At 44.0% G+C, this 25,083-nt stretch overlaps 1 protein-coding gene across 5 annotated transcripts in view; it reads right to left on the bottom strand.

Moving 5' to 3' along the window:
• CMIP (c-Maf inducing protein) overlaps positions 1 to 25,083 on the bottom strand; it is a 167,888-nt gene that overhangs the window by 35,746 nt on the left and 107,059 nt on the right. For all 5 annotated transcript variants that reach the window (XM_067540148.1, XM_067540149.1, XM_067540150.1 and 2 more), the window contains exons 4-6: positions 5,500 to 5,661; positions 3,328 to 3,369; positions 1 to 63 (exon numbers count right to left, since the gene is read on the bottom strand). In XM_067540148.1, the coding sequence (XP_067396249.1) occupies positions 1 to 63; positions 3,328 to 3,369; positions 5,500 to 5,661 (267 nt within the window). The remainder of the gene's footprint in view (positions 64 to 3,327; positions 3,370 to 5,499; positions 5,662 to 25,083) is intronic.

Raw genomic sequence — 25,083 nt, 5'->3', positions numbered from 1 at the left:
CTTGCAGAAGAATTCACAGAGGTCAGGCGGAGGGTGATTGTTTTCCAGCAAAGGTGCAATTGCCTTGAAAATAAAAAGTTAACATACTTCAATTTGACTTCATCACAGAAGCCAGCCCTAACAAAAGAATGTGAGGAGTGAGTATCTTTTAAAATTCTTTTAAACAGAGACCTGGATAAGAAGGTGACTGTCACTTTAATTTTATGCAGTGTTGTTGTAGCAGTGTCAGTCTCAGGATATGAGACAGAAGTAGGTGAGGCAATATCTTTTACAACAAAACACAACATGGTAAGTACTGATGTTATACGTAGCAATACAATAAAAGATATTACCTCACCTACCTTGTCTCTCTAAGTTTAATCAGACACTTTCAAGATTAAGTTGCATATTTAGGAATTTAGGGTGTTTTGGAACAAAACCTATCATGAATAGAAATGTGGTTTGTTTTTTCCAAGTGTCAATAAGGAAACGAGGATTTGTTTTATTTTTAAATGATGGGCCTAAATTCATCCTTGTTATAAACCCATTGGGCAAATTTTGCTTTCAGTTACCCCAGTGTAAATCCAAAGTAATGTTATTGAAGACAATAGGTTAACTCCAGACTTTTCACCAGTGTGAATGAGAGTAGAACTGGACCCATTGATTTCAGAGCTATTACACCAGAGATGAATCTGGCCCATGATTATAGTGACAATGCCACTTTAAATAAAGGGTTCTAAAATATACTTAAAGACACACACGTTATGTCTTTTATAATGAGCTTGCGCTCAGATGTTATCATCTGTAGAAAACAGGCCGTTTGCAGGGAATAACTGACTTCCATTCATTTTAGCATTTTAGCCTCTGTGGACACTACACTCTATAAAAAAAAAAAAAAAAAGTGTCTAACTTTCTGAAAGTTCAGGTCATCCTTTCTTTCTCTAGCGCTAGGCAACCTGATGTGGTTATGAGCAGTAAATATATTAGAGATCATACCTGCCACTGTGAGCATAATGAAATTATGTTGCTGCTGACTTCTTCGTAAATGAGAAAGCAGTACTAGAACAATGCATTCTCTGTACATGATGATGCCTTCAGGCTTTTTCCATCTTGGGCTAAGGGATTCCCAGTACCGATTTAAAAGTAAAACTCTTTGACAGAGCAGCCAGGACACGGTGTATTAAACGTCTCTGAACAACAGGTATTCTACCTGGATGGCATGTGGGGTTTTACTAATGCAGCCTGTTTGGTTTTATTTGGTATTTTTTTGCCTTCCCACAGGAGTTCAGTTCAAATTAGCCCATCAAAATCACCATGAATCACAACACCCACTCAGCCATCGGAGAAGGGTAACATGAACTTCTGGAATGAAAACCGAGCACTGGCTGCAAAGAGCTGCCTTGGTTTTACGTAACACTGGAGCAGCTAACGCTGGCTATTGTGCAATTCCTCTCCTTACAGCTGTTTCCTTCACTGGCCAGGGCCCTACACAGCAACATATTCTTACTATAGCACTATGAAAATGGTCACGCCGTCTTGCTGTACTGTTCAGCTGGACTATAATATCTTTGCTGCACGTTTGACAGTTAACTACATGAAGGACTCTACCTGAATTTATTTTTATAATAATTTGCTATAGCATCCATCCTCCTCCATCCCTCTGATAAACCGTATTGCAAAGTCACAGTGAGGGTTTTAAGCCTGCCTGTTGACAGAGAAGTTATCCAATTATAGTAGCTGGAGATGGAACTGGCTGTTTGGTGGCCTACATAAAATAAGCTTTGTCGTCTCAGTCCAGTCACTAGTACACAGGTGTCCACTTCACAAGGAGACAACCACAATCAGCAGTCTCCGAGAGGCCGAGGACTGATTGGACCCTGGAGACACTCTAGTCAGTGATGTCTCTGGAACAACCTAAGCATTTCTTTGTTTCAACCTAAGCCCGTCCTGTGGATAAGGAGAGAGCTTTGCTCTGCGGGGGTGCCCATCTGTTATCTTTCACCACAACTAAATTTACATGCATTCCACCCCCACCTCCACTTCACCCCAAAGGAGATGGAAGTAAAGCAGGCACAGAACTTTTTTGTTCCTGACTTGCAGTTTGGAATGAGAATCCAGCTCTTAGCTAAATCTTAGGGCTTTATCTAGTAAATCATTGTGTAAATTTATGAGGCCACATAAATATTTAGTAATAACAATAAGTAGTAAATACATAAATAAATAAAATAAATAAATAAATAAATAAATAAGAATAATGCAAGACTGCCGCTCTATTTGCAAGGGGCTTAAAAACCCAGAAACTGTATTTCTGTTAGTGACTGATGCACAATCTTCAGAATTTGATAAAAGCCAAAATAGTTGAGGTTATTTATTTATTTATTTAAATACAAAGATTTTTCCCTTCTCCCAAATAACTATTTATCATTGACTGGCCCTAACAGGAAGTCTGAATTAACCTTGGCACTGATGTAAAATGAAATCCATAGTGGACTTCAGAGCGAAGTGACAGCCACTTTAGAAACCTATGGTAATGACTGATACAGCTAAAGTGAAATCCTGCGCCAGAGTTAAGTGCAAGTCACACCTAGCAGTGGCTACATGTTATGTCATGTCGTTTTGCAGGAAGATTCAGGGAGAAATGATCTGATCAGGGGTGGCGAAGTATTAGATTAGATTACTGAGAAAATCTCCTGGAAAGCGCCAGCAACTGAAATTAAATTACAGTGATGGGGAAGCAATTTTCACCCTGATAAATTGTTGGATTTGTTAAGATTTTATTTTTTGGTTGCATGGGGAGCAGGGCTGCCTTTTGTTTCACTTATTTGTGTATCCAAATAAACACACTGTACGTAACTGGAGGAGAAAACCAAAGAGAGCATTTTCAGATCACCTTTTGCACCTGGGTAAAATCACAGAAGCACATACATTTTGCAAGGGCAAACACATGCTCACACACCTTCAACAAGTCTAGTCCCTGAGCATGCACAAGACCACACTAGTCCCTGAGAAAACCATTGCACCCGAGGGCTGTGTGGGGGCCAATCTGGCAGGAGCAGATGTTCGACTCATTAAAGGGTATGTGCAGATGTTTACATTTGCAATGTGCAAACTCTTTGGGGAGACAACCCTAAAAGTGCTACAGAGATTTACACAGATTAATCAGGGATCTTTTCTTGATATTTACACTGAACAGGAAAAAGGGCACAACAGAAACGTGAAAAAGTTAATGGGCTCAATGGGTTTGACCCTGCACCCACTGAAGTCAATGAGGGAGGAGCAAGCAGTATAGAAGCCAAAACGAAACAGACACAAAGAGTGATCCCCCAAACTTGACGTAAGGACACTCACCACTATAATGCTCTCATGGTCTTGAGTGGTTAAGTTGGTGTTCTGAAAGGGTTAAGCAGAAGAAATCAGTGAGTTAACCTTATTTTGAAAGTGACAAGGTGAATGAACACACCTCAGCCCATGAAAACGCACAAGGACAAAGGTCCAATTCTGCAATCACTTACAAACAGGAATAAAATCAAGCTCTATTAAAACATTCCCTTAACGCAGGTTGTACATCACTTACTGTCAGGAGCAGTGCTCACTTCCTTTTCTCCCAACAGCACATATAGGGATCATGACCCCTGGACTTACAACCAGGAAGTTTCAGCTAAATGTGGATGGCCCCTGAGACACCAATTAATGGAAAGACTGAACTAGCGGGAGGTTTTTCTTTAAAATTGCTTTCTAAATTTCAAGCTTTCAGTTCCACAGACTGAGTTAATAAAAGGTTTTCCTTACCGCTCTCTGCCATGGCTGGAGGACTAATTGCAGCAGTTGGCTTTTAATTGCTCCCTCCTAACATGGAGCCAAATACACCATCCCAGTGTAAAAGGTTCAGCTTCTCTCAAGTCAACTGAGCTGCATCAATTTACTCCAGTAGAGTATTTCTCTATGTTCTCCGTGTTCCACAAAGAGCTATGAGGCTACAGTAGTGCTGCAGTCTTGGTTCACCAAAGGAAAAGCAGCTCTTTTTCTGCTCGTCACAGATGTACACAAAAATGCAGCCCATCCTTCACCCCCTCCACCGCATATGTACAAAACCCTGACATGCATCACATTTTCCTTTTTGTCCCGTAACTGAAACTATCACAGAACAAGTGCTAAGAGCAACCAGGAATCCCATTTCAAAGTGAGCAACAGATTAAATACAGCAAAAACAACGAGAGTTCTGTGGCACTTTAAAGACTAATAAATTTAATTTTTGTAGGCATAAGCTTTCGTGAGACTCAGCTCACTTCCTCAGATGCAGAGGTAGAATGATACAGTAAATAGGAAACATAGATATACAAGTGCATAGAGAACAATGGGAGAGGTGGATGAAAGCCAGGTACTTGAGGGCTAATGACAGTCACTGAGTAGGAGGTGAGAATCGGTGAGCAAAGCAATTTACCTCTTGTAAATAGAGAGTCATTCCAAATCTCTGTTTAAACCCAGTCTGAATGTGTCAAGTTTGCAGATCATTTCTAACTCAGCAGTTTCTCTTTGAAGTCTGTTTTTGGAGGTTTTTTTGGAGAAGTACGGCGACTTTCAGGTCAGTGACAGTGTGCCCTGGGAGATCAAAGTGTTCTCCCACTGGTTTATGGATGTCGTTATTTTTTATGTCTGATTTGTGTCCATTTATCCTTTTGCGTAGTGATAGTCCAGTTTGGCCAATGTGCATGGCAGAGGGGCATTGCTGGCACATGATGGCATATATAACATTAGTGGATGTGCAGGTGAATGAGCCCCTTATGGTATGATTGATGTGGTTAGGACCAGTGATGTTGTCACTAGAGTCGATGTGTGGGCAGAGATGACAACAGGGTTTATTGCAGGGATAGGTTCCTGGGTTGGACTTTTTGTAGGGTGTATGGTTGCCGGTGAGTATTTGCTTCAAGTTGGGGGGCTGTCTGTAAGCTAGGATGGGTCTGTCGCCCACTGCCTGAGCGAGAGACGGATCATCTGCCAAATGCTACCAGATAAAAACGGGGACAAACCATGATAACAAATCTGCACAGAAATGGACCATCAATTTAACTTAGAAATGGAGGCGGCTAAAACCTCTGTTCTCTCCATTTGAAATGGCAATAAGAAAATAGTTGCTTATTAGGATTATCAGTGTTCACATCCCATTGGTCTGATGTGAGAATGATCTATTTATTACATACAAATAGAGCCCAGTTAAGCACCCAATTAAGTCAATGGGAGTTTCGCCACTAAATTTAATGGGATATGGATCAGATCCATAAAGAATGAGTTATCAACTGTGAACACCTGGGGGCAGAGGGTTGGAAACCAGTCAAAAAAACGACACATTTTCTAAAGAATCTACACAGCATAGGCCACTGAAATCAAAGGGAATCACAGTGCATATTCAGGGGCAGAATTCTGAACTTGAGTTAAAAGTTGGGGGCAGGAGTGGGAGGGTTAAATGTTTGTTTTTTTTCCCTAAGGGAAAGCAACAAGATGGGAACATCTTCACAATCTTACCTCCGAGAGCAGCTTTGAGACAATCTCCAGTGGAGCTTGATGGATGGAATCATCTTGTAGTGGAGAGGTTAGCGCCATGTCCACCAGGGTCCTGATCTCCTTCACAACAACCTCCCAACGACTTGGGTTACTAAGCACCTTCTTGTACTTGTAAATCTTTTTCTGCAAGAAAATACAAACACACATCAATACCACAGTGAGACTGTCACGATAAGGAAACAAAGAAAACAGGGGCTTTCCTACCTGATTTTTTTTTAAAGCTTCACATTTTCATCTTTTTTCTTTTGTTTTTTGAGAAAAATACAGTGCTCAAACTCTTTCAAAGGAGAAAACAACCTCCACAGGCATAAATTTGTTGGTTCATAATTCCATAGAAGAAATGGGTTATGACAGCCCCATTTTTGCTTTGGTTTTAGAAAATGAATACTTAGTCCTGCCATAAAGTGCAGGGGGCTGGAATAAATGATCTCTTGAGGTCCCTTCCAGTGCTACTATTCCAAGATGAACTATCTGTCACTGACATAGCCTCACATTGTTCATATCTTGCAAAAGCCCCACTCCTTGCCGCCCAGTGGAAGATAACAGCAATTGTACCCTTTTCACAGCCAAATGTCCTTTTAAATAAAATGTAAATAATTGCATTTAATTGCTAGGAATAGTAAAAAAAACAAAACAAAAAACAAAAAACCACTATTGCTCTACATATGGTTTATTCTGCACAGCCAAATGACAAATTATCATTCTTCATTCAGTCCTACAGCTTGCCAGAAAAACTTTGCAGGAACCATTTTCCATTGGAGACTACACTCCAGTTGAAATCTAAACACTTTGCAAAAATGTGTCCATTTCTTTTTGGAGGGGGGGGGGGGAAAAAAAAAAAAAAAAAAGGTCCAACAATCCCATTTCAATATTTTTGGAACAAATGGATTCATTTTTTCCTTTTGAAAGGACTTTCCATTTTAAATGTTTTTGTATGACAGAATATAAAATAAAGTAAAAATTGAAATAAAGCATTTCAGTGTTGTCAAAGTGAAACTTTTTGATCAATCCAAATTAAAAAATTTTCTGGAATTTTCTTTTGCGGAGAATTACAAATTTTTGGAGGTTTCATTCCTAATAAAAACAAAACTTCAAAAATCTTGAAATCCTCCATCACATGGCATTTCTGTTCTCCACCCAGCTCTAGTTAATACCTTAATTAATGGGTGGTCCCTATGCACTTTTACATTATTCCTGGTAATCTCCACACGCTTCCAAATCTACTAGCGTTCAACAACACTCACGTACCCCAATGAGATCAGCAGAGGATCAACTCTTGCATTCTGAATAGCTATTCTCCCAGAATTGATTACAGTATAGACTGCGTTGCCTTATAAATTGTATTCTTTGAGGAAAAATCTCACCCTCCAAAATCCCAAGAGTAATTTGACAGAATTCTAGAAGCCTAACGAAATGATGATGACAGTAAAAGTATCACCCCAGATGTCTTCACGACGGATACCTTAGAAGCCATTACAGGTTACCCCACGCAGACAATCCTCAATCACTATCCTGATTCACAGACGCAGAGGCATATCGGTTTGTGCTGACTATTGGAACATAACTGCCACCGCCCCATCCCCTCTCCCCCCGCGAGTTTTTGCTATAGCTCATTTTCCTTTTTTACTGATATCTGTTTACAAATCTGATCCTGTGACCAAAGTGTTCAACGAAGTCTAGATACATTTTCATTCTGGTTGGAGTGAACCATATGGACAGACAGTTCTTCGGTTTGTACACAAACCATAGGGCTTTGTGCATGCACACTTACACACACACACGGACCCATCCATATAGCAACTACAATAGAGGCCTTTGAAAATCACTCCCTTAATGCAGGCTATGGATATTAAGGCTAGATATCAGCATAATAAATGGGATATCTAGACACAACTCTGCTGCATTCTCTTTCTGAACTGCTTTGCTAACATGTTAATCAGCATTTTGCCCATTCACTAATACAGTACAGCCCCCTTCCAGAATCATCGGTGAATGATCTGTGGCTATTTGCTTATTAATCACTTCTTTCCCACTGTGGCATCAGCTTTAACGTTCAATACAAGAGCACAATCTACCTCAATTGTGGCAGAACGCAAGGGGAGAACAATGAAGAAGGAACAATACACCTCACATACCACGTTTTGGCTCTTGACAATGATGAGTCCTGGAATTAGTGCTATATACACAAGCTGATAAAGTATTCCAATCAGTGATTTAATTGCACTTTACATTTTAGTTAAATGTATGCAAATATAAAAAGCACAAGAGCAGCCACTCTGGCTTGCAAAGCATTTCGATGACACTGGAAAGTAAAAGAAACAGGAAAAAAGCCTCCTGCTACACACTAGATGTATTTCAGATTTTAAAGCGAAGTTAATACCTTCAGATTTGTAAACACTTTGGAGCAGTCCTTTAGGGCTTCTAAATTACTGAGCACATTGTCATCATTTAATTATTATCATTATAATCTTTTTTAGGAAACAAAACATGCTAGTCCCATCGAGATTTTAATTTCACTTATTTATTTAATGCTTCTCTATAGTTTCTTTTTTGTTAGACTGGCTACAGCACTGAATAAAAATCTAGCCTGATAACCCTCAACTACTAATTTCTGGCTAATTATGCACAGTGAGCAAAATGTCCTAAACAAAGCAAGCTTAGCAAAGAGTTTTCAGCACTGACATTTTACACCTCTGTCCAAGGAAATACGCATATTAAATTCAAAGCAGAAAACAGGATGATAGAACAGAAAGCAACCAGCTGGGCCATCACAGGCATGCATCCTCCCCCAGCATTTGGCGCCTTCCCTTCTCACCCCCACTATGAAGGCTTACAGCAATGTGGCTTCAAAGGGCGGGTCTTGTAATCTAAAGGGGAGCTACTGCAGAGAACCCTATCTTACCATGCAAAACCTTCTGCGGCCGCCAAATTCTCCCTTGCAGATATAAATCAATCATAAATGGTTTCCATTCAGAAGGGAAGCCGTATATAGGAGGAGAAAAAAGAGAGAGCTGAACATCCTGCCACGCAAGAGAGACCTACAACAATGGCTGCTGAGGCCAGCCGGACAGCGATCAAAAGGAAGATTTAAGGTTAGGCTACCTCTGCACACGCCGTGGCAGCTGCAAGCGAAGAATCCAGAGCGCTCTGTATCGGCTCCGGCTTTCCAGGAGAAAGGGATTTAATTGCGCTCACATGACGCACTGCTGTCTTTAAACAATGTTACAGGACTTCTGAATGATGGTGGGAAATCAAGAACAACAGCATCCCGGAGAGGCTTGAACTCTGCTGCCCTGAACCTTTGTCCGTGGTTACACGGCTGCTTTTGTCAGCATAATGCTATTTACTGTGAAGCAGCTCACTGAAAGCCTCAATTAAAGCCTGAAACCCATCAGCTGGTTACCAGAGCAATTTGGTTTGCATCAGCGAGCACTCGGCCAAAGCCAAACCATCTGTCTTCTTTTACCTGCACCGACTCGGGAGCAAGCGATAACGGGCAGTTGGGGCGGCTATGGCTGAGGACCAAGAGCAAAGACAGGTCCACCGGGTCAGTCCATGTAAGGACTGAGCTTCGAAGGGCTCTGGATGTAAAATGTGCCCCTAATTAACAAAACACCTCTGCATGTCAGATAACCTTAGTGGCACATTTAGGTAGCTTGTCCTCCCTGTCACATGGCATGGCCCTTTAAGAGCGTGGGGTGCCCTGATACAAAACCTGAGGCGATATGAGGCGGGGGGAGAGAGAGAAGAAAAGAAAAGAAATAGCATTCAGAAGGAATCCTGTTTCTGTGTCTTTAAGAGCCTGGAAGCTCACAAAGAGGGCAGGGCAAGGCTCCCCTCTCACCAGGACAATAAAGAACGAGCTGGGAGAAGGAGCCTACATCAATGCTGCCCCCTCCCCTTCATAGCAGGGCAGATGCCTGCAGATGCTGTGGGGAGTAAGAAGGCTGCCGCAGGGTCCAGAGGCAGCAGGGAGCAGACAGTAGCAAAAGGCTGCCAAGCCCTCTGGATTAAGTGGCGCCAGCTGAGAGAGATAAAATGCCACCCAGCTCCGGAAGGAGAGCTGGGGCTGCTGCCACAAGGAAAAGAGAGAGACAGAGATGTACATCGCCACCGAGATCCATGAGAGCTGGGAACAGCCCAGAGGAACCCTGAAAGCCAGAAGCACCTTTTGTTTAGCTGGGACGTTTTGTTATGGCCCTTTTTGGGTAAGAGGTTTTGTAGTAAACAAGCCCTGTTATTGAATTAAATGTCAAGAGTTCCTGAAAGGGAGTTATTGATCTACTGAGAAGGGAAACTGAGGAAGGGAGTACATGCAGCTCCATTGTAACTCAGCAGAGGGCGCTACAGGGTAGGCATGCCCTATGACAGTCCACTCCCACAACGCTTCATTGGCATGTGCAGCTCCTCAAAGACAATGGGACCTTTCATGGCATTGAGGCCTTGCTGGGGGCAGGGGGGGAGGGAGGGGACGGACGACGACGACGACACGGGCTGAGCTTTGCAGAATGTTTATGGAGCCTCACGCTGAGCAAGGACCTCCCCTCCTTCCCCCCACTCTATAGCGGACACCTTGTGTTAGTCACACAGGCAGATTCAGGTCTACTCTGTCTGGGCTTTTCTACTGACCATCTCACCACAGGAGTTAGGCATAAAAAAAGAAAAGTACATTCAGTGGGGATATCCTCAAAAGAAATGACATCAGTGACGAGAGAGAGAGACAGACACACACACACCCTACAGCAGTTCTTTTTTCCCCAATAGAACTGTACTATGATTCTGCTACCTATTGCACAACCAGAATCACAATGCTTTCTAATGCTATTCCAGAATTTTTCTGCAATATTTAAAAAAAAAAAAAAAGCTGTTACATTTAAAGTGGCAGTGCAGGGAATTCACAAGGAAGAAATAATAATGCTTTGCATTTACAGGGCACCTTTCACCTAAGGATCTCAAAAAATAAACTTTCATTAATGTAGCCTCATAAAACCCCGGTGAGCCCAATAAGCCTTATTCTCATTTTACAGTTGGAGAAACTGATACTCTCATAGGTTGTGTGACACAGAGAGTCTGTGGCAGACACAAGATTAGAACCCATGACTCCTAAGTCACACTCTTCTTCTACCACCAGTAGAGCACGCTGTCTCCCACACAGGGAGCTGGAGACAAAAGGTTCAGCATGGGAGAACCCAGGACATGGAAGATTTAAACAAAACAAAGCAAAAAAACTCTAAACATAATGAAGTTACATTCCCTGGGTGCCTAATCCCACAGTTCTTGTTCACGGGAATACTCCCAGTCGCTGGCTGACAATCAGGGGACCATTCACGTGAGTAAGGGCTGAAAGAGCCAACTCGAAATGTACGTAATGGAAGGAATAATCTCTTCCCGGAGTTCTGATGTCAATATATTCCCTAAGGAGATATTACCCCTGGTATGATGATGATAAGATGTTGGTCTCCTTTGTGCCTAAAATCCCATTCCACTTGCTCACTGCTGTTGCCTTCCAGGAAACATTCTCAGTTCTTGACAGCCCATTTCCCTCAGGTTCCTGATGCATTTTTGTTGTCTTAATAAAAAAAAATAAAGAAAACAAACCACAACCTGGAGTGTCCTGTTAAATTCTAGCATGCCGACTCCAGCCTTTACAGGATTTCCCGGGGACTGTCTTTCCCCTCTCCCTTCCCTACTGTAGGTGAGCTAATTGTTCATTTCTGCAGACGCACTCACATTACAGCAGAAATGTACATTGGCTTCCCCAGGCTGCGTGTGCCAGAAATTATTGATTTATTGCTGAGCTGAGGAGGCAGTTCCAGCAAATGGGAAAATGGCAAGTTCCTTCCCAGCTCACTGCAGGCCAACCCAGGCACGGTTTACAGTTCTAGTCTGACGGCAAGATGGAACATCTATGAAGTGAAGGTGGCATTTCCAAGATGCAAATGACTACGGCTTGTGGAATGCACAACACAGAAACGGCCACACTGCATTAACTAATGGACCACCTTGTTAACAGCTCCATGTAAAGAGCTGCACAGAAGTCATTTGCAGTGTACAACATCACAAATTTCATTTGCTTTACTAAACCCAAGAACATTTTTGAGTGCCATCTACTGGCCCTTAATCTATTAACTAAATATATGAGTGTGTGTGTCACACACATACACACACATCTATGTATACATATCTACAGGAATAAAGCACTTCTCTAACCAACCCTATCTAATCTGGTATCCTGTCTCTGACAATGGCCAACGCTACGTGCTTCACAGAGGACGACGCAAGAAATTTTGCAATACTTAGTTAAGGGATAACCTGACCCTAAGGAAAGTTTCTCCCTGACTGCACAGAGTTAGAGGTTGGTTTAAGCCATGGAGAGAGTTTTCAGCCAGCCCTTTTTACAAACAAAGCGCATACCAACAGTATTTGCTGGTTCCAGTCATGAGTCCTAATTCTGCATAGAAATCTGCCTGCACGGAGCCCATTCCAGTCAATGGGACAGTGCATGGGTGTACACTTTTGCAAAATCAGGGACTTATATACAGATGTGATTGAGGCATTAACCCTTTCTTGACTGTGTGGATGCTCTACCTGTGAAGCCCAAGTGATTTATGGCTCTGTGGGGCAGCCCTGTTTGCATCAGCAACACCATTTAACACTTTGCACCATGATGCATTTCCAGAACATGAGTTTTCTTCATTTAAATTTTGCCTGACACTAGGCACTGAAGAATGCCAATTCCCACCCACCACCCAAGAATGCGTGCATGGGGCAGGCTGGGCAATGGTGACTAAACTTCAACTAATAAACAAAGAAATGAAGGGGGGAGGATGGACCTTTGGAGCTAGGAATTCCCTGAACCTCCCAAACTTGAGGTTTGCAAAGCCAGTTTGGGTTTGTATAAAATTTTGTATCCTTTTTCTCATGAGTAGTCCATTTTTTCAAAATCTTGATTTTAATCTTGATTAAAAAAAAAAAAAGAGAATCTTGATTAATTACATTACCAATCTTGGGGCCCCATTGTGCCAGGCACTGTACAAACAAACACACTCCCTGCCCTGAACAGTTTATAGCCTTAACAGACAAAGGGAAGACAGTGGCAGAGAGGGGGAGAGACTTGACCAAGGTCACACAGCGAGTCAATAGCAGAACTGGGAACAGAACCCAGGACGCTTCAATCCCAGATCAGTGCTTTAGCCATTAGAACACGAATCCAGTGCTCTGTATCACATGCAAGAGAAGCCTCACACATCTGAGGTAGGATGGCAAAAGTGGTTGGGATATATACAGCATATGCTGTATTTTCCCCTCAGAATCTCTCTCCCCATTCTGCCCCCTTTTCACAGTTCTACCTGCATTTGTTTTCCCACAATGCCCTCCTCCCCCCATCTTTTCACTAAGCTGTTTCTGCCTCCCCTCCCTCAGTCACTGCTAAGCACATATTTATTACAAAACCCCAAAACTTCCAAAGCAGAACACTTTGTGGCATCCTGGGCAAAGGATGCAACAACACACACACGACATGTTAGTCATGTGGCTTAATACTCTATGCTCAGGTACCGCGGTGATGAGCGCAGCATAAGCACCTATACCGAATCGAACAGAACGAGAACCCAAGAACACATGAACCTGCGCTGAACTTCCAGAGCCATGAAGTTTAGGCAGGCTCAGCATTAGGTGAAAAGAGTTCAGCAGTGGCTAATAAACAAGCTGGACTATGAAACAGACCCTCCCTGTTGACATCAGGGCTCATCTTTCATTGAGATGCTGTGCTGGAAACGTGAAAGAGAATCTATCCAAGAGAGTGAAGATGGTTTCCATTACTGTTCAGGGCCAATATGGGTGAGAAAAGAAGATGGGAAAAGGAGCGCTCGCAGGGATGCCCTACTGCACATCAACATACTGCCACTCATCAGTCCCCGTGCCCCTGGATGGCAGCCAGGTCCGAGTGCCTCACAGCCAGGTTATGCTGAGGGAAGCTTCGTAACAACTTCACTACTCACAGAAAGACCGCCCTCCTCTTTCCCACAGCAGTGGCTTCAGCTACTCAGACAACGGTTTGTCCTGCCTTCTCAGATGAAGCCAGGGTGCTCTGGGAATGAAGGAGCAATGACCAAAAAACAAACAAAAACCACCCAGGGGAAATACAAAGAGAAATTGACTAGGCCTCTGTACAACAGCAAAACATCAGGGGGTCAGTTCCTCTAGTGCCATTTGTGTAGGCTGTGATCACGAACTCCTGTCTCCCACCTGTGCGCCATAAGAACAAATTTAGAACATTAATCCAATACGTCTGCTCTCTCTTGGGAGGGACCCCCGATTACTTCCCTGTCTCCCCCTTTGGGGATCTCACCTGTCCCTTCATAAAGCCAGAGAATCACATCGCCATTCACGTGCTGTCTGTGCAAACAGTGGTATTTTACAAACCTTTGTTCATGGATCCCAAACTGCTTTACAAATTTCAGCCACAAAGACGACCACCGCCAGCACACAGCCACCTCTGCTGAGAGGGAGGCAATCAACCTGTACGCAAGAGCATGGGAAGCGAGGGGGATTTAATACAAAGACACAGGGGCCCAAGAAACAAGTCCCATGGGGACTTTACAGATCCACAAAGGACAAGCAGGGTTTTGTTTTTTATGAACTGTACTATTGTTTAGTGTGAAACGCCCTTACACATGAAATCATAAGGGACAGAATATACAGAGCTCGGAAAGCTGAAGTAAACTTCTACCTTGCCGGCATTTGAACTCAGGGCTCTAGGTCTTTCAGAACATACACTTAAGCCCATATATTCTACCACTGGCCTAGCAAACATTCCCTATTTCTATTTGCACTGGTTTGATTCCACTCTGTCCAACACTGCAGTGTATTTTTAGCATGCTGCCTTCAAAAACTCCTACGTGGGAGGTCTGCACTGTACCTTCTCACCTCTGCGTATGGCAAAGCCCTCTACCCAGTAGATCCCTCACAGCCTTCTATGCGGCTCCCCTTCTCATGTGGAACAGAAACATAGCTGGCAGATCCTGAGCCAGACCTCCCCGATCCGTGCATTCAAGATGCTATTCAGTAATGATCTAACACAAAAGACCGACTGTGGCTCCAGCTGCACTTTGCATGGACTAATGCGGTTACTATCGTAATCAGACGTGTCCACAGGGGAGAGGTTTTTTTGGCAAAGCTGACCTCTACGCATTCCCCAAAACCCTCCATCCCTGCTTCCATTTCCTTTTGGCAAATGCTCCCATTCTTCAGGCCTCAGTTCCAGAACCAGCTTTACACTTCAGGTTGGCAACAGAGCAGCTTTCATCCTGCTCACAGCAACTGCTGTCCCATATTTTTCATATTACGGTGCCAAGCGAGGGGTTTGTTTTTTAATGCTGCTTTGGCTATGCGGAATTTCACTGCTACTGCAGAATCTGTTTCTAGCAGAAACACCGAGAACCCCAGAGCTGCAACAAGCACTCGCACAGACACAGCTGGACCCATGGATTGCAAATTCCATTTAGCCTTCAGAAATATTTTAAGTGATGTTGACCAAGTTTTCACATTTTTTTTTAATGAAAGACAGATTGGGCCAGGTTCACCCGCCCTATGGCAGCAGCCAAGGGTCTGATACACCTTGCAACCTGGTTGGCTGGCTGCTGCTAATGCCCAGGAAAGGTTCACCCACGGGTAGCGGGGTGGGGTTTTCAGGAGGCGAGGGCAGGTTCAAGCTCATGTCCAGAGCTCTGTGGAAAACCTGCCCACAGAGGATGCTGGAGCTACCGAATCAGACCATCTGCCAAACCTGCACCACTTGCCCTAAGGGAGTCCATCGACTCTCGCGGCAGCCTGTAGAGTGCAGACCCTGCCCGCCCGACGAGCACGGGTCTAAATAAATAATGTGTTATGGTGAGGCACAGTGCATGAGAGCAGAACAGAGTGCCCTACGAGCCTGAACCCCAGGGTATGTACCCTACCTGGCTCTCTGCACACCCTTACTGCGCCTCCCACCATGACACGGCGCTTCTTCAGCAGTGTAGCATCCCGCTGCCTCAGCCTTTCCCCGCTGCCTCCCCCCGCCTGAACCTCGGACTCCCACGTGTAGCTATACACCACAGCAAGCATGGACAGGGCCTGCCTTGCACTGCGGTGTGTAGCTACACGCCATAGCAAGTGCAGACAAGGTCTTACTCCTCCAAACAGAGAAGAGGTTTCAACCACCTTCTGGCACTGCAATCTCCTCCTGGGGCAGGTCCCCTTATTGCCTGCTGCAGGGTACTTGCACCTTCTTCTGAAGCATCTGGTGCTGGACTAGGGTCCTCACAGGATACAGGACTAGATGGATCCTTGGTCTGATACAGTCTGGCAAGTCCTGTGTTTCCCTGGTGAATTTTCCACCATTAAGGCTGCTCAGTTACTGCCGTGCAGTTCCCGTGTCCCAAGTTTTGTGACAGTCATGTACAATAGCTCAAAAAAGAGATGGGACTGATCATCAGTTAAAATGCTATGTTAGGTACGTAAATTGCACCCCAGATCTAGCGACTCAACAGGCAAAAGGCAATGCATGGGAATGAGCTAATCTTTAAGTAATAAGACACAAGAGGCAGCAAATTATGATGAAGTTACAGCACACGTCAGGAAGTGAATACGAGGCTCGAAACACTTGAACCTCCAAAGAAGAGCAGTAATTCCAGCTGTCTGTATAGTCTTGCTGCTACCAAGAAATGGAATTCACAATGCAAACAGCTCAATCTATACAGAGAGCGGGCATGACTGCCTGGGATGCAGAACACTGCTGACACCAAGTCGAATAGCATCACTGGTGTCTAGCCTTCTCATGCCGCTTCATCGTATCACACAGACACTGATTGTGTCTGTGGAGTCTAGTCAGCAATATCCATCAGCTAGCAGCCTGATGTGGGAATGAGTGGCTTAGGCGCTAGAGAAAAGGGATCACACGGCCTTGTCATTATTGAACTTTGACCAGTTATTCCACGAAAGAGACTGCATCCATGCCACCAGGGATCACAGCCAGGCAGTGTCCCTGCTGCAGAGAAACCAATCGGCTCTGGCTTTGCACACTTCAGATTCCACGCTGTCAGGTGGAATCCAGCCGTCGCCTGGGAAACAGGATGCCAATCATTCCAGGAGCCTAAAGATTCAGCTGGGAAAGAAATGAGACCCCCCTCACCTGCTGAGAAACCTCCCTAAATTAGCACTAAGTGCTTTCTAATGCTGCATATTCCACTAACCAATAACCAAGATAGCCTCCTCAAGAGAATCCATTGCAGCTCTATTTCCAAGTCTGAGAGAGCACTGGCAGATCAGGTGGCAGCTGGCAGCATGCAAAGCAGTTCTATTTCCCAGATACACGAGCCAGATTTAAGGGACACTTGTCACCCCTTTTTTGCTTTTGCTTTTTACTCTCCACAGTGTGCAGTAGCCCCACCCCAAAAGTCTCTCCTGCTCCCCCACTTCTGCCCCACCTTCTGCAGAAGCTTGGAAATAGACATGTATGTACTTACCTATTTTGTTTCCCCCCTCCTTGGCAAATATATTATTTTGCTGTGTTTCTAGCCCTGCACCACCATAAATGGCTTTGAAATTGACTTCTCTCTCATGTGCACCTGCATCATCAATGTCGTCAGCAGGAGAGATGTGCACAGCTCAAGGAACGTGTTTGTGTCAGAAAGCTGCTTCTGCTGCTGCAGAGCCTTAGGGAGAGCTCAAATACTGTACACCGATATGAAGCTCACAAACATCTTAAAGGAACTTCGGAAAAGCAGTCTATTCCTAACTACAGAGTACCGTATTGTTGTTTCCTTTCCTGCACACAGAAAGTATCAGATTTCAGAGCAGCATTCACATCTGCAATGATTCCATCGCCTAACTCAGTTCTTTACACCTCAGCTCACTGCACAAAAGCAGCATAAAACCTGAGATTTCACTGAATCTACTGCAATATTTTTTTCTCCCTTAAATAAACGCTGCTTGACATTTCAAGGGCCTAATTCTGCATTCATTTTTCATCTAAAACTCCTGTTGAGGTCCTGGGGATTTTGGGGTACACAAAGAGTGCGTCCTCAGGGTCAACGTCAGCCTGACTTTGAAAGCTAAGCTGGTTTAAGTAAGTCGCCCTTGGCAATTCCTTTGTTCTTGATGCATCCTACTTTTGCAAGGATCGCTTAAGTGTAACCTAGCATTCTCATTTTAAACAGGCTGTACAAAGCATCAGAGAATATGCTGTAGTGAATAATAACGACACACTGGCCACTGGGACAAGGTGGTGGAATAGATAATTTAAACAGCTTTAGCTGTTGGTATTTTCTATTATTTCTTATTTTATTTTTTTAAAACGCTGCTCTTCAAAAATGAAGGACATTTAAATGACAAACAAGCTGAGTGTCTGGAAATTATTACGGGAGAGATAACCGATAATAAATATGGCAACATGTAGCACACTTCATTCCATTCGGTTTGGTGGATGTTTAAGGTAATTGCTGCAATCCTTTAAGCAGACCTGCCGCATGCTGATTTTACACTGGACACAGCAATTTTATTAGTGATGAATTCAAGACACATTATGATGAGAAAAATACGAAAAGAAGAACAGGAAAATTTAAATTATTCATGTCCTTCTAGGCCTATATGGCTACCTGGGCTAGGAAGGGTCTGTTCTCCTGCAGCCAGTGAAACCAACTGCAAGACACCCACTGAAATCAGTGTGCAGTGTTGGGCCCTAAGACTGCTGCTTCTACAACGTACCAAGCATCTTTCAACTCCCATGAACTTTAGTAGCAGCACGAGAGAGCTCAGCACCTTGCAGGATTGGGCCCTGCCTCAGGGAGGTTTGATAGCCAGAATTTCTGAGACAGATTTACTTGACTGATTTTATCAGAAGACAGTACCGTGAAAGAGGCTGCAACAAATGGCCCAAGATCATGACGTCCACGAATTCTATCAGACGTAGACATCACACAGCTCTCCACAACACTGCAAACACTCAGACATTTTAAATCCAGGGAAGGGGGTTGGACAGAGTTATTTATTCTAAGATGTTTGAGCTTCATGTGACATGATACCTTAGTAGGAGCATTGCCAGCAGATTGAGGGAAGTGATTATTCCCCTCTATTCGGCAGTGGTGAGGCCACACCTGGAGTATTGTGTCCAATTTTTGGCCCCCACTACATAAAGCATGTGGACAAATTGGAGAGAGTCCAGCGGAGAGCAATAAAAATGATTGGGGGTGGGGTGGGGCACATGATTTATGAGGAGAGGCTGAGGGGACTAGGCTTGTTTAGTCTGCAGAAGAAAAGAGTGAGGGGGGATTTGACAGTGACCTTTAACTACCTGAAAGGGGGTTCCAGGGAGGATGGAGCTAGGCTGTTCTCAGTGGTGGCAGATGACAGAACAAGGAGCAATGGACTCAGGTTGTAGTGGGGGAGGTCTAGGTTGGATATTAGGAAAAAGTTTTTCACTAGGAGGGTGGTAAAGCTTTGGAATGAGTAACCTAGGGAGGTGGTGGAATCTCCATCCTTAGCGGTTTTAAGGCTTGGCTTGACAAAGCCCTGGCTGGGATGACTTAGCTGGGGTTGCTCCTGCTTTAAGCAGGGGGTTGCACTAGATGACCTTCTGAGGTCCCTTCCATCCCTAATCTTCTATGATACAATAAGCCCCCAAGTAAAAAAGTCCTGCAGCGCAGGATTTTAGAAGGCCTAGGTTGTCCCTGAAGATGGCTATACAATTGCTCTATCAGCCCGCTCCAGGAAAAATGTATTCTGCCCCCCAAAATTGCAACTGACGACATGCTGCTTAGTGCAGCAGAAAAATTTTCCTATCGTGGCAAGCTCTTTATCTAATAATGCCACAATCAACGATGAAATCACCCAGCACATTTCTAAAGCCAGTTCTGCCTATGGTCGACTATGTCGCCACCTACGTCAGAGGTATTCAACTTCACACCAAGATTAGCAACTATCATCCAATCGTGTTAAGCTCTCTTCTCTATGGCTGTGAAACACGGACCCTCTATAGCAGGCAATTGAAGCAACTAGTGCGTTTTCACATGCACTGCATGTGTCTCAGCTTTAACATCAAGTGGTCAGACATTGAAGTCCTGGACTGGTTCCATAGGACTAATATTGAATCCCTAATGATACATAAGCAACTCTGCTGGGCTGATCACCTCGTAGGTATCGATGATACATGCACATCTACACTGCAATTTTACAAATCTGCAGCCTGAGGCCCACAAGGCCATGTCAGCTGACAAGGGCCAGCCATGAATGTTTAATTGCAGCATAGACTTACCCTCATTGGCCTGTCTGTCAGGTTCAAAAGCCAGTCAGAGAGCATCTGATAAGGAATAAGGGAAGGAATCTTTCCCTGCTACAGTGCTGGAAAGGCAGTTGAAGTCTAAAGAATAGCAAGAGAAATTTCATCTGTCCCTGCAGGCAAGGGGGGAATCTGAAGGAGGACAGATAAGGATGCTTTCTAGCCCTCTTTAGAAAAGAGAAAGAGGTGAAGGGAAACTCTATCCTGGGAAATATCTTAATTCTGTTCAGTGTAATTCCTGAAAAAGCCTCAGTAGAAAGATTAGTTTGACTGAGGAGCAGCAAGTTTTGTGAGAAAGTACAGTCAACGATGAAATCATGGCTTCTCGCATCCAATAGCTCAAGTGAGAAGGACAAGTGACAGTTACACCTCATAAAATCTTTCCCTGGAGGAGATCTCCAATGCTTTCCGGAAAGAGATCTCCTAGATGCTAGGGAATCCAGCTCTCCTGAGCCACACTCTAGTTTAGGAACCCCAGGGGAGGCTGCGTTTTATTACCATTATAAAAGAAGAACTGAGAGAGTACTCTGGAAGACATAGGGTCGCTGTGACCTGCAAGACAGAACTGCTTAGAATGTGTCATCAAGCGAGTACAGGAGCATTGTACAACACCAATTCTCCAGCAGGCGCCTGAGAGAAGCTGCAGCGCACCCCAGCTGTCCATCGCCCCACTATTCCAAAAGAACAGTGTAGCCTAGCAACTGTAACCGAGGATCATGGCAGAGCCTAAGAGCGTAGTAAAAGCCTCTGTGTTTATTGGGGGGGAAGGAGGGGAGTTCAGTTGTACTTTCTGTTTGGTCATTATACACACAACTGCAGACTTGCCTTGAATTGGCTTAACTTAGGGTATCGATACAAGGTAATAACTACCTGTCCCTTGTCTCCATTTGGATTTCAAAGCAAAGTCACTAACCTAGGTTAGCTACCTTGCTGTAAACTTATACCTTTTTTGGCAGTGAAATTTTTTGGTCCAAGCGCATAAATCGCTTCCTTTGAGCCAGTTCCTAAAAAGCTGTGAGGCCTCCTGGAAAACACTACAGGATTCTCTTTTTAAAAACAATTCTGCGAACCTGTCAGCTTTTTTGTTTTGCTTTTCCTTTGGTTTCTTAAAGAGTTTACCCTTACCTTGCAGTTATTCCCAATCTGAGAGCAATGTCTTCTGCATCGGACACCACGGTCACCTCCAGCAAATGACCGTGATCGAAAAGAGAGCAAGATTCTCCAAGGGACCGCCGATATTGGATGGCTGGATTTTGGGTTAGGTGGGTAGCAGTAAGTAGCAGGAGCAGATAAACTCTAAACATCTCCTGTGCACATAAACATGCTCTGAGCAACAGGAAATTGGGGGCGGGGGTTCTAAATATACAAAACATATGCTATGCAAGTGGAATGCTTTCTAACTAAAAAAAAAAAAAAGATTTCCAGGAGGCGGCCCTTTAATTCACAGGGATACTGTTCAGAGCATTGACTGGGTGGTCATATCAAACACAGTAGGAGAACAGGGGAATGTTAGCAAGAGCCTCACACAGGCAGAGGGAGCAGCAAAGAGATGGCATTTCCATTCAAAACAAAAAATAAAAATGAATGTTAAGTCCCAACAGCCAGAGGGTTTTCCTAATTCTGACAGAAAGACACCGGGAGTCCAAGGCCCCTGAAATTTGTTCTCGGTTCTGCTGGGAACAAAGCCACATACACTGAAAAAGCTCCAACTGGCATAAAATGCAGCAGCCTGTCTGCTTAGCAGCACTAGTCTTCACGAACAAATCACCCTGATGCCTCATTCTGCATCGGTTCCTTATTAAATTCAAAGTCTACTTCAAGATCTCGGCTATTTAAAGCCCTCCATGGGATTGGCTCCAGCTAACTGAGAAGTCACCTCTCCTTCCATGTCTCCCATAATAGATACCTGTATATTCCACTGGAAGGCGCAGGGAACAAATTTCCTAAGGACTGGAAGCAGAGTGTGGAACTCACTCCCATTAGATGCAAGGACCATTGGCTTCATCATTTCTGGAACTAAAGGCAAAACTAACCTTCAATTTAGCTTTCCCTCAATAAATTATGTACATGCTCACAGAGACACAAATGAGGCTTTCTCCTCTTTCCTCCTATACCTTTATGTCCATTAGTTATTGAAAATTTGCTGAAAAGAAACGTCAAGTTTTCTGTTTTATCAGATGCCTGACATATCCCTGCAAGGAAAGTAAGGAAATGGTCATGACACATTTGTCCTGTCTTCATACTGAAATGTGAAGACTGGAGGCAATGGTGGAAAACCCATCAAAGAGAAGGGCTGAATTCAAACAGAAGATTCCAAGGAACAAGGAGCTCTTTGAGTATGTTTGATATGAAGTGTGTCACATGTCTTTAATGCACTTATCACATGATGCCAGAGTTTCCTCTCTCAGATCATTAGTCAGGAGATTAGCCGATATCCATCCCCGTGCCAGTTTCAGTGATGGAACTTTTTAGCCATCGCCTCTGGTAAATTTTCTGATCTCATGGTTTCGAGACTCTTTTTACCCAGAGTTAAGGGTATGAAATCCTTTGATGTTATCATTTAAATTCTATATAAACCTCACTCCTGCAACAGCGCTATTTTTAACCATTACCATAGCGACAATGCCATAAGGTGTTTCACATGAGGCTACACCACACTTTTCAGAACAACATCTCTCAAGTTAACCTTAGCTGTTTGCAGCATAGAACTATGGAACTTCCATTGCTAGGGCCAGATTCCGATACCTTTTCTCTCTGGGCATAATGCAGTGGGGCCACTGGTGGAGTAAAGTGCTACTCAGCTGAAGAGGGGTATTCAAAACTGTTCACTAGCAATTCACACAGAGTAGTACCATACACCACAAATGGTCCCATTGCAATCAGTGGGACTTCTTGCGGAGTAAAGTACTATTCATTGTGAGTAAAGATGTTGCACTCAGACCCAAAGGGACAAGGGAAATACTCACTAACCAGTGGGCCATTGTCAGCTCACAATTGACTCAAAATAGAGGTTTTCTAAGAACAAAGTTCTCTGTGGAGACCAATAGTTCCCAGTCTGTACTTGAATTCCAGGGGAAAATGTTTATTTTAAATGTTGCAGCCCAAAAACTGCAGCATTGTCCCAGTTCCCAGTGCATGAAAACCAAAAAATGAATTTGGAAATGAATATAAACAAAAGTGAAACTGACCAGTCTATTTTCACTGTCCAGGCAGAGAGGACCATAAAAAAGTAAACCACACCAGCATGATTTGCAGAAAGTAAATTAAGGGTCCCTTGGTAGCATGAGAGGATGAAATTCACGTCTGGTGCTTCCAGGTCGCAAAGGCATAAGGAGTCAATGCCGAGCACAAGCCACGCTTCCCACTCTACCATGGAAGACCCAGTATGGTGCTTTTTGCAGTGGTAGTTCAGGATGCTAACCACAACCTATTAGTCCTGCACGTGGCATTATTATTGCCAATTTAAAGAACATGAATGGCCTACATCCAAAGGTGGTGATATCCACCCTCTACCTAACAGAACAATTAAAATGCAACCAAGCCCTGTCAAGACTTTTGATGTGCACCTTTTCCCCTCCTGTGTACGTCTCCATCCTGTCCGGATGGAAAACCAGTGTCCCACTGGAAAGAGCTATCAGGATTCAGTGCAATTTTGTACTCCTTAATTAAGCATTTCATTATTATTAACATTAAAAATTAGTATTGCAATAGTGACCTGATCACTCTAACAGGACTGGGGCCCCAATGTGCTATACAAATACACAGAGAGGAATACATGGTCCTTGCCCTGAAGAGCTTATTATATGCAAGAAATACGGAGACTTAAGAGACAGACTACATATAGGGAAAATGCCAAAGGTCCTTATCTTGTTATTGATATTTGCCTTTGTCCACATTCCTTAGCCAATATGATGAACACGGCTGATCTCCTATGCCCTGTATCCACCCTGCCAACCTCAATTAAATAGATTCAGGTTTAGCGTGAGGGGCAAGGGGAACAAAAGCAACCGGTCAGATGATACAGAATATTTATCTGCCCTCCACAATAAAAAGGGCTCCCACTGATTTTAACACCGAATGTCATGAGACCAACGCCAGCCTTGAGGTTAAGGCACTGGACTGGGAACGCAGGAGACCTAGACTCAGTTCCTAGCTCTGACACAGACTTCCTGTGGAACTTGCTTCAAGTCACTTAGCCTCTCTGTTCCCCAACTGTAAAACAGAGGCACTAGTACTTCCTTTCAGTCTTGTCTCTTTGGACTGCAAACTCTTCAAGGAAGGGATGGAATGTACAGCGCCTAGTACAATGGAGTTCCAAGTACTACCACAATACAAACAACATATAATAATAGTAAGCTCATCTCTTTAGAGTTCCAGATCTGCTTCCAAGTGGGGAACTACTTTAGACATTTGCATCTGGGTTCTCCAGACTTGCAGAAATGTTTTGACCTAAATTGCTGATGAGAGTGCTGGCATCAAGGTACTATACAAAAAGGTCATCTAGCAGGGCAACCAACCTATTGTAAAATAGATGCAGATATTGTCCTACCAACCGGCTCTTGGTGACCACCACCAGTTCTTAAAGATCGGGCTTCCTGTTTCTTTGCGGATTCCCCTCCTGAGCTGCTTAGTCACCATACCAAGCAACTTGCAACATGAAATGTAAGTTGGCAGCTAAGTCTGAGGCTATGTACACACCGACAGCAGCAAATTCGCCGTTGTCAGATCAATTTTTCTGGATCGATTGAGCAGCAGTGAAGACATGCTCAATCGAGCCGGAAGCTGATCTATTAAAACCACTTCCAAAAAATGCGTAGCGCTGTGTCGACAGGAATGCATTTCCCATCGGCGCAGCACAGTGGAGACGGCGCGCTCAAGGGAATTAACGAAGCCGACGGGGCTTACACAAGCTACACACAGTTGACCGCTGCCGAATTTTGCTGGCAGTGTAGATCTGTCCTGAGGCTATGTCTGAACGCTGGCAGTGCAGGATCGATTTCTGCGGGTTCAATTGAGCGGCAGTAAAGACTCGCTCAATTAAACATGTAAGTCCACCCTGGCAAGTAGCGTAGTGCTGCATCGGCAAGAGGGCATTTCCTGTCAACGCAGTGCAGTGGAGACACTGCGCTAAGTAGATGTTAGGAAATCGACAGGAGATACGCAAGCTATGTACAGTAACTTGTGTATCTCCTGTTGACTGCCGCCGAAATCTGCAGCCATTGTAGACC

The sequence above is a fragment of the Emydura macquarii genome, unplaced genomic scaffold (genome assembly GCF_026122565.2).
Source record: "Emydura macquarii macquarii isolate MOO-44397 ecotype Brisbane River unplaced genomic scaffold, CSIRO-AGI_Emac_v2 contig_561, whole genome shotgun sequence".
NCBI classification, from domain to species: Eukaryota; Metazoa; Chordata; order Testudines; family Chelidae; genus Emydura; species Emydura macquarii.
The sequence above is the reverse complement of the archived record's forward strand: the minus strand, read 5'-3'. Positions and strand labels throughout refer to the sequence as shown.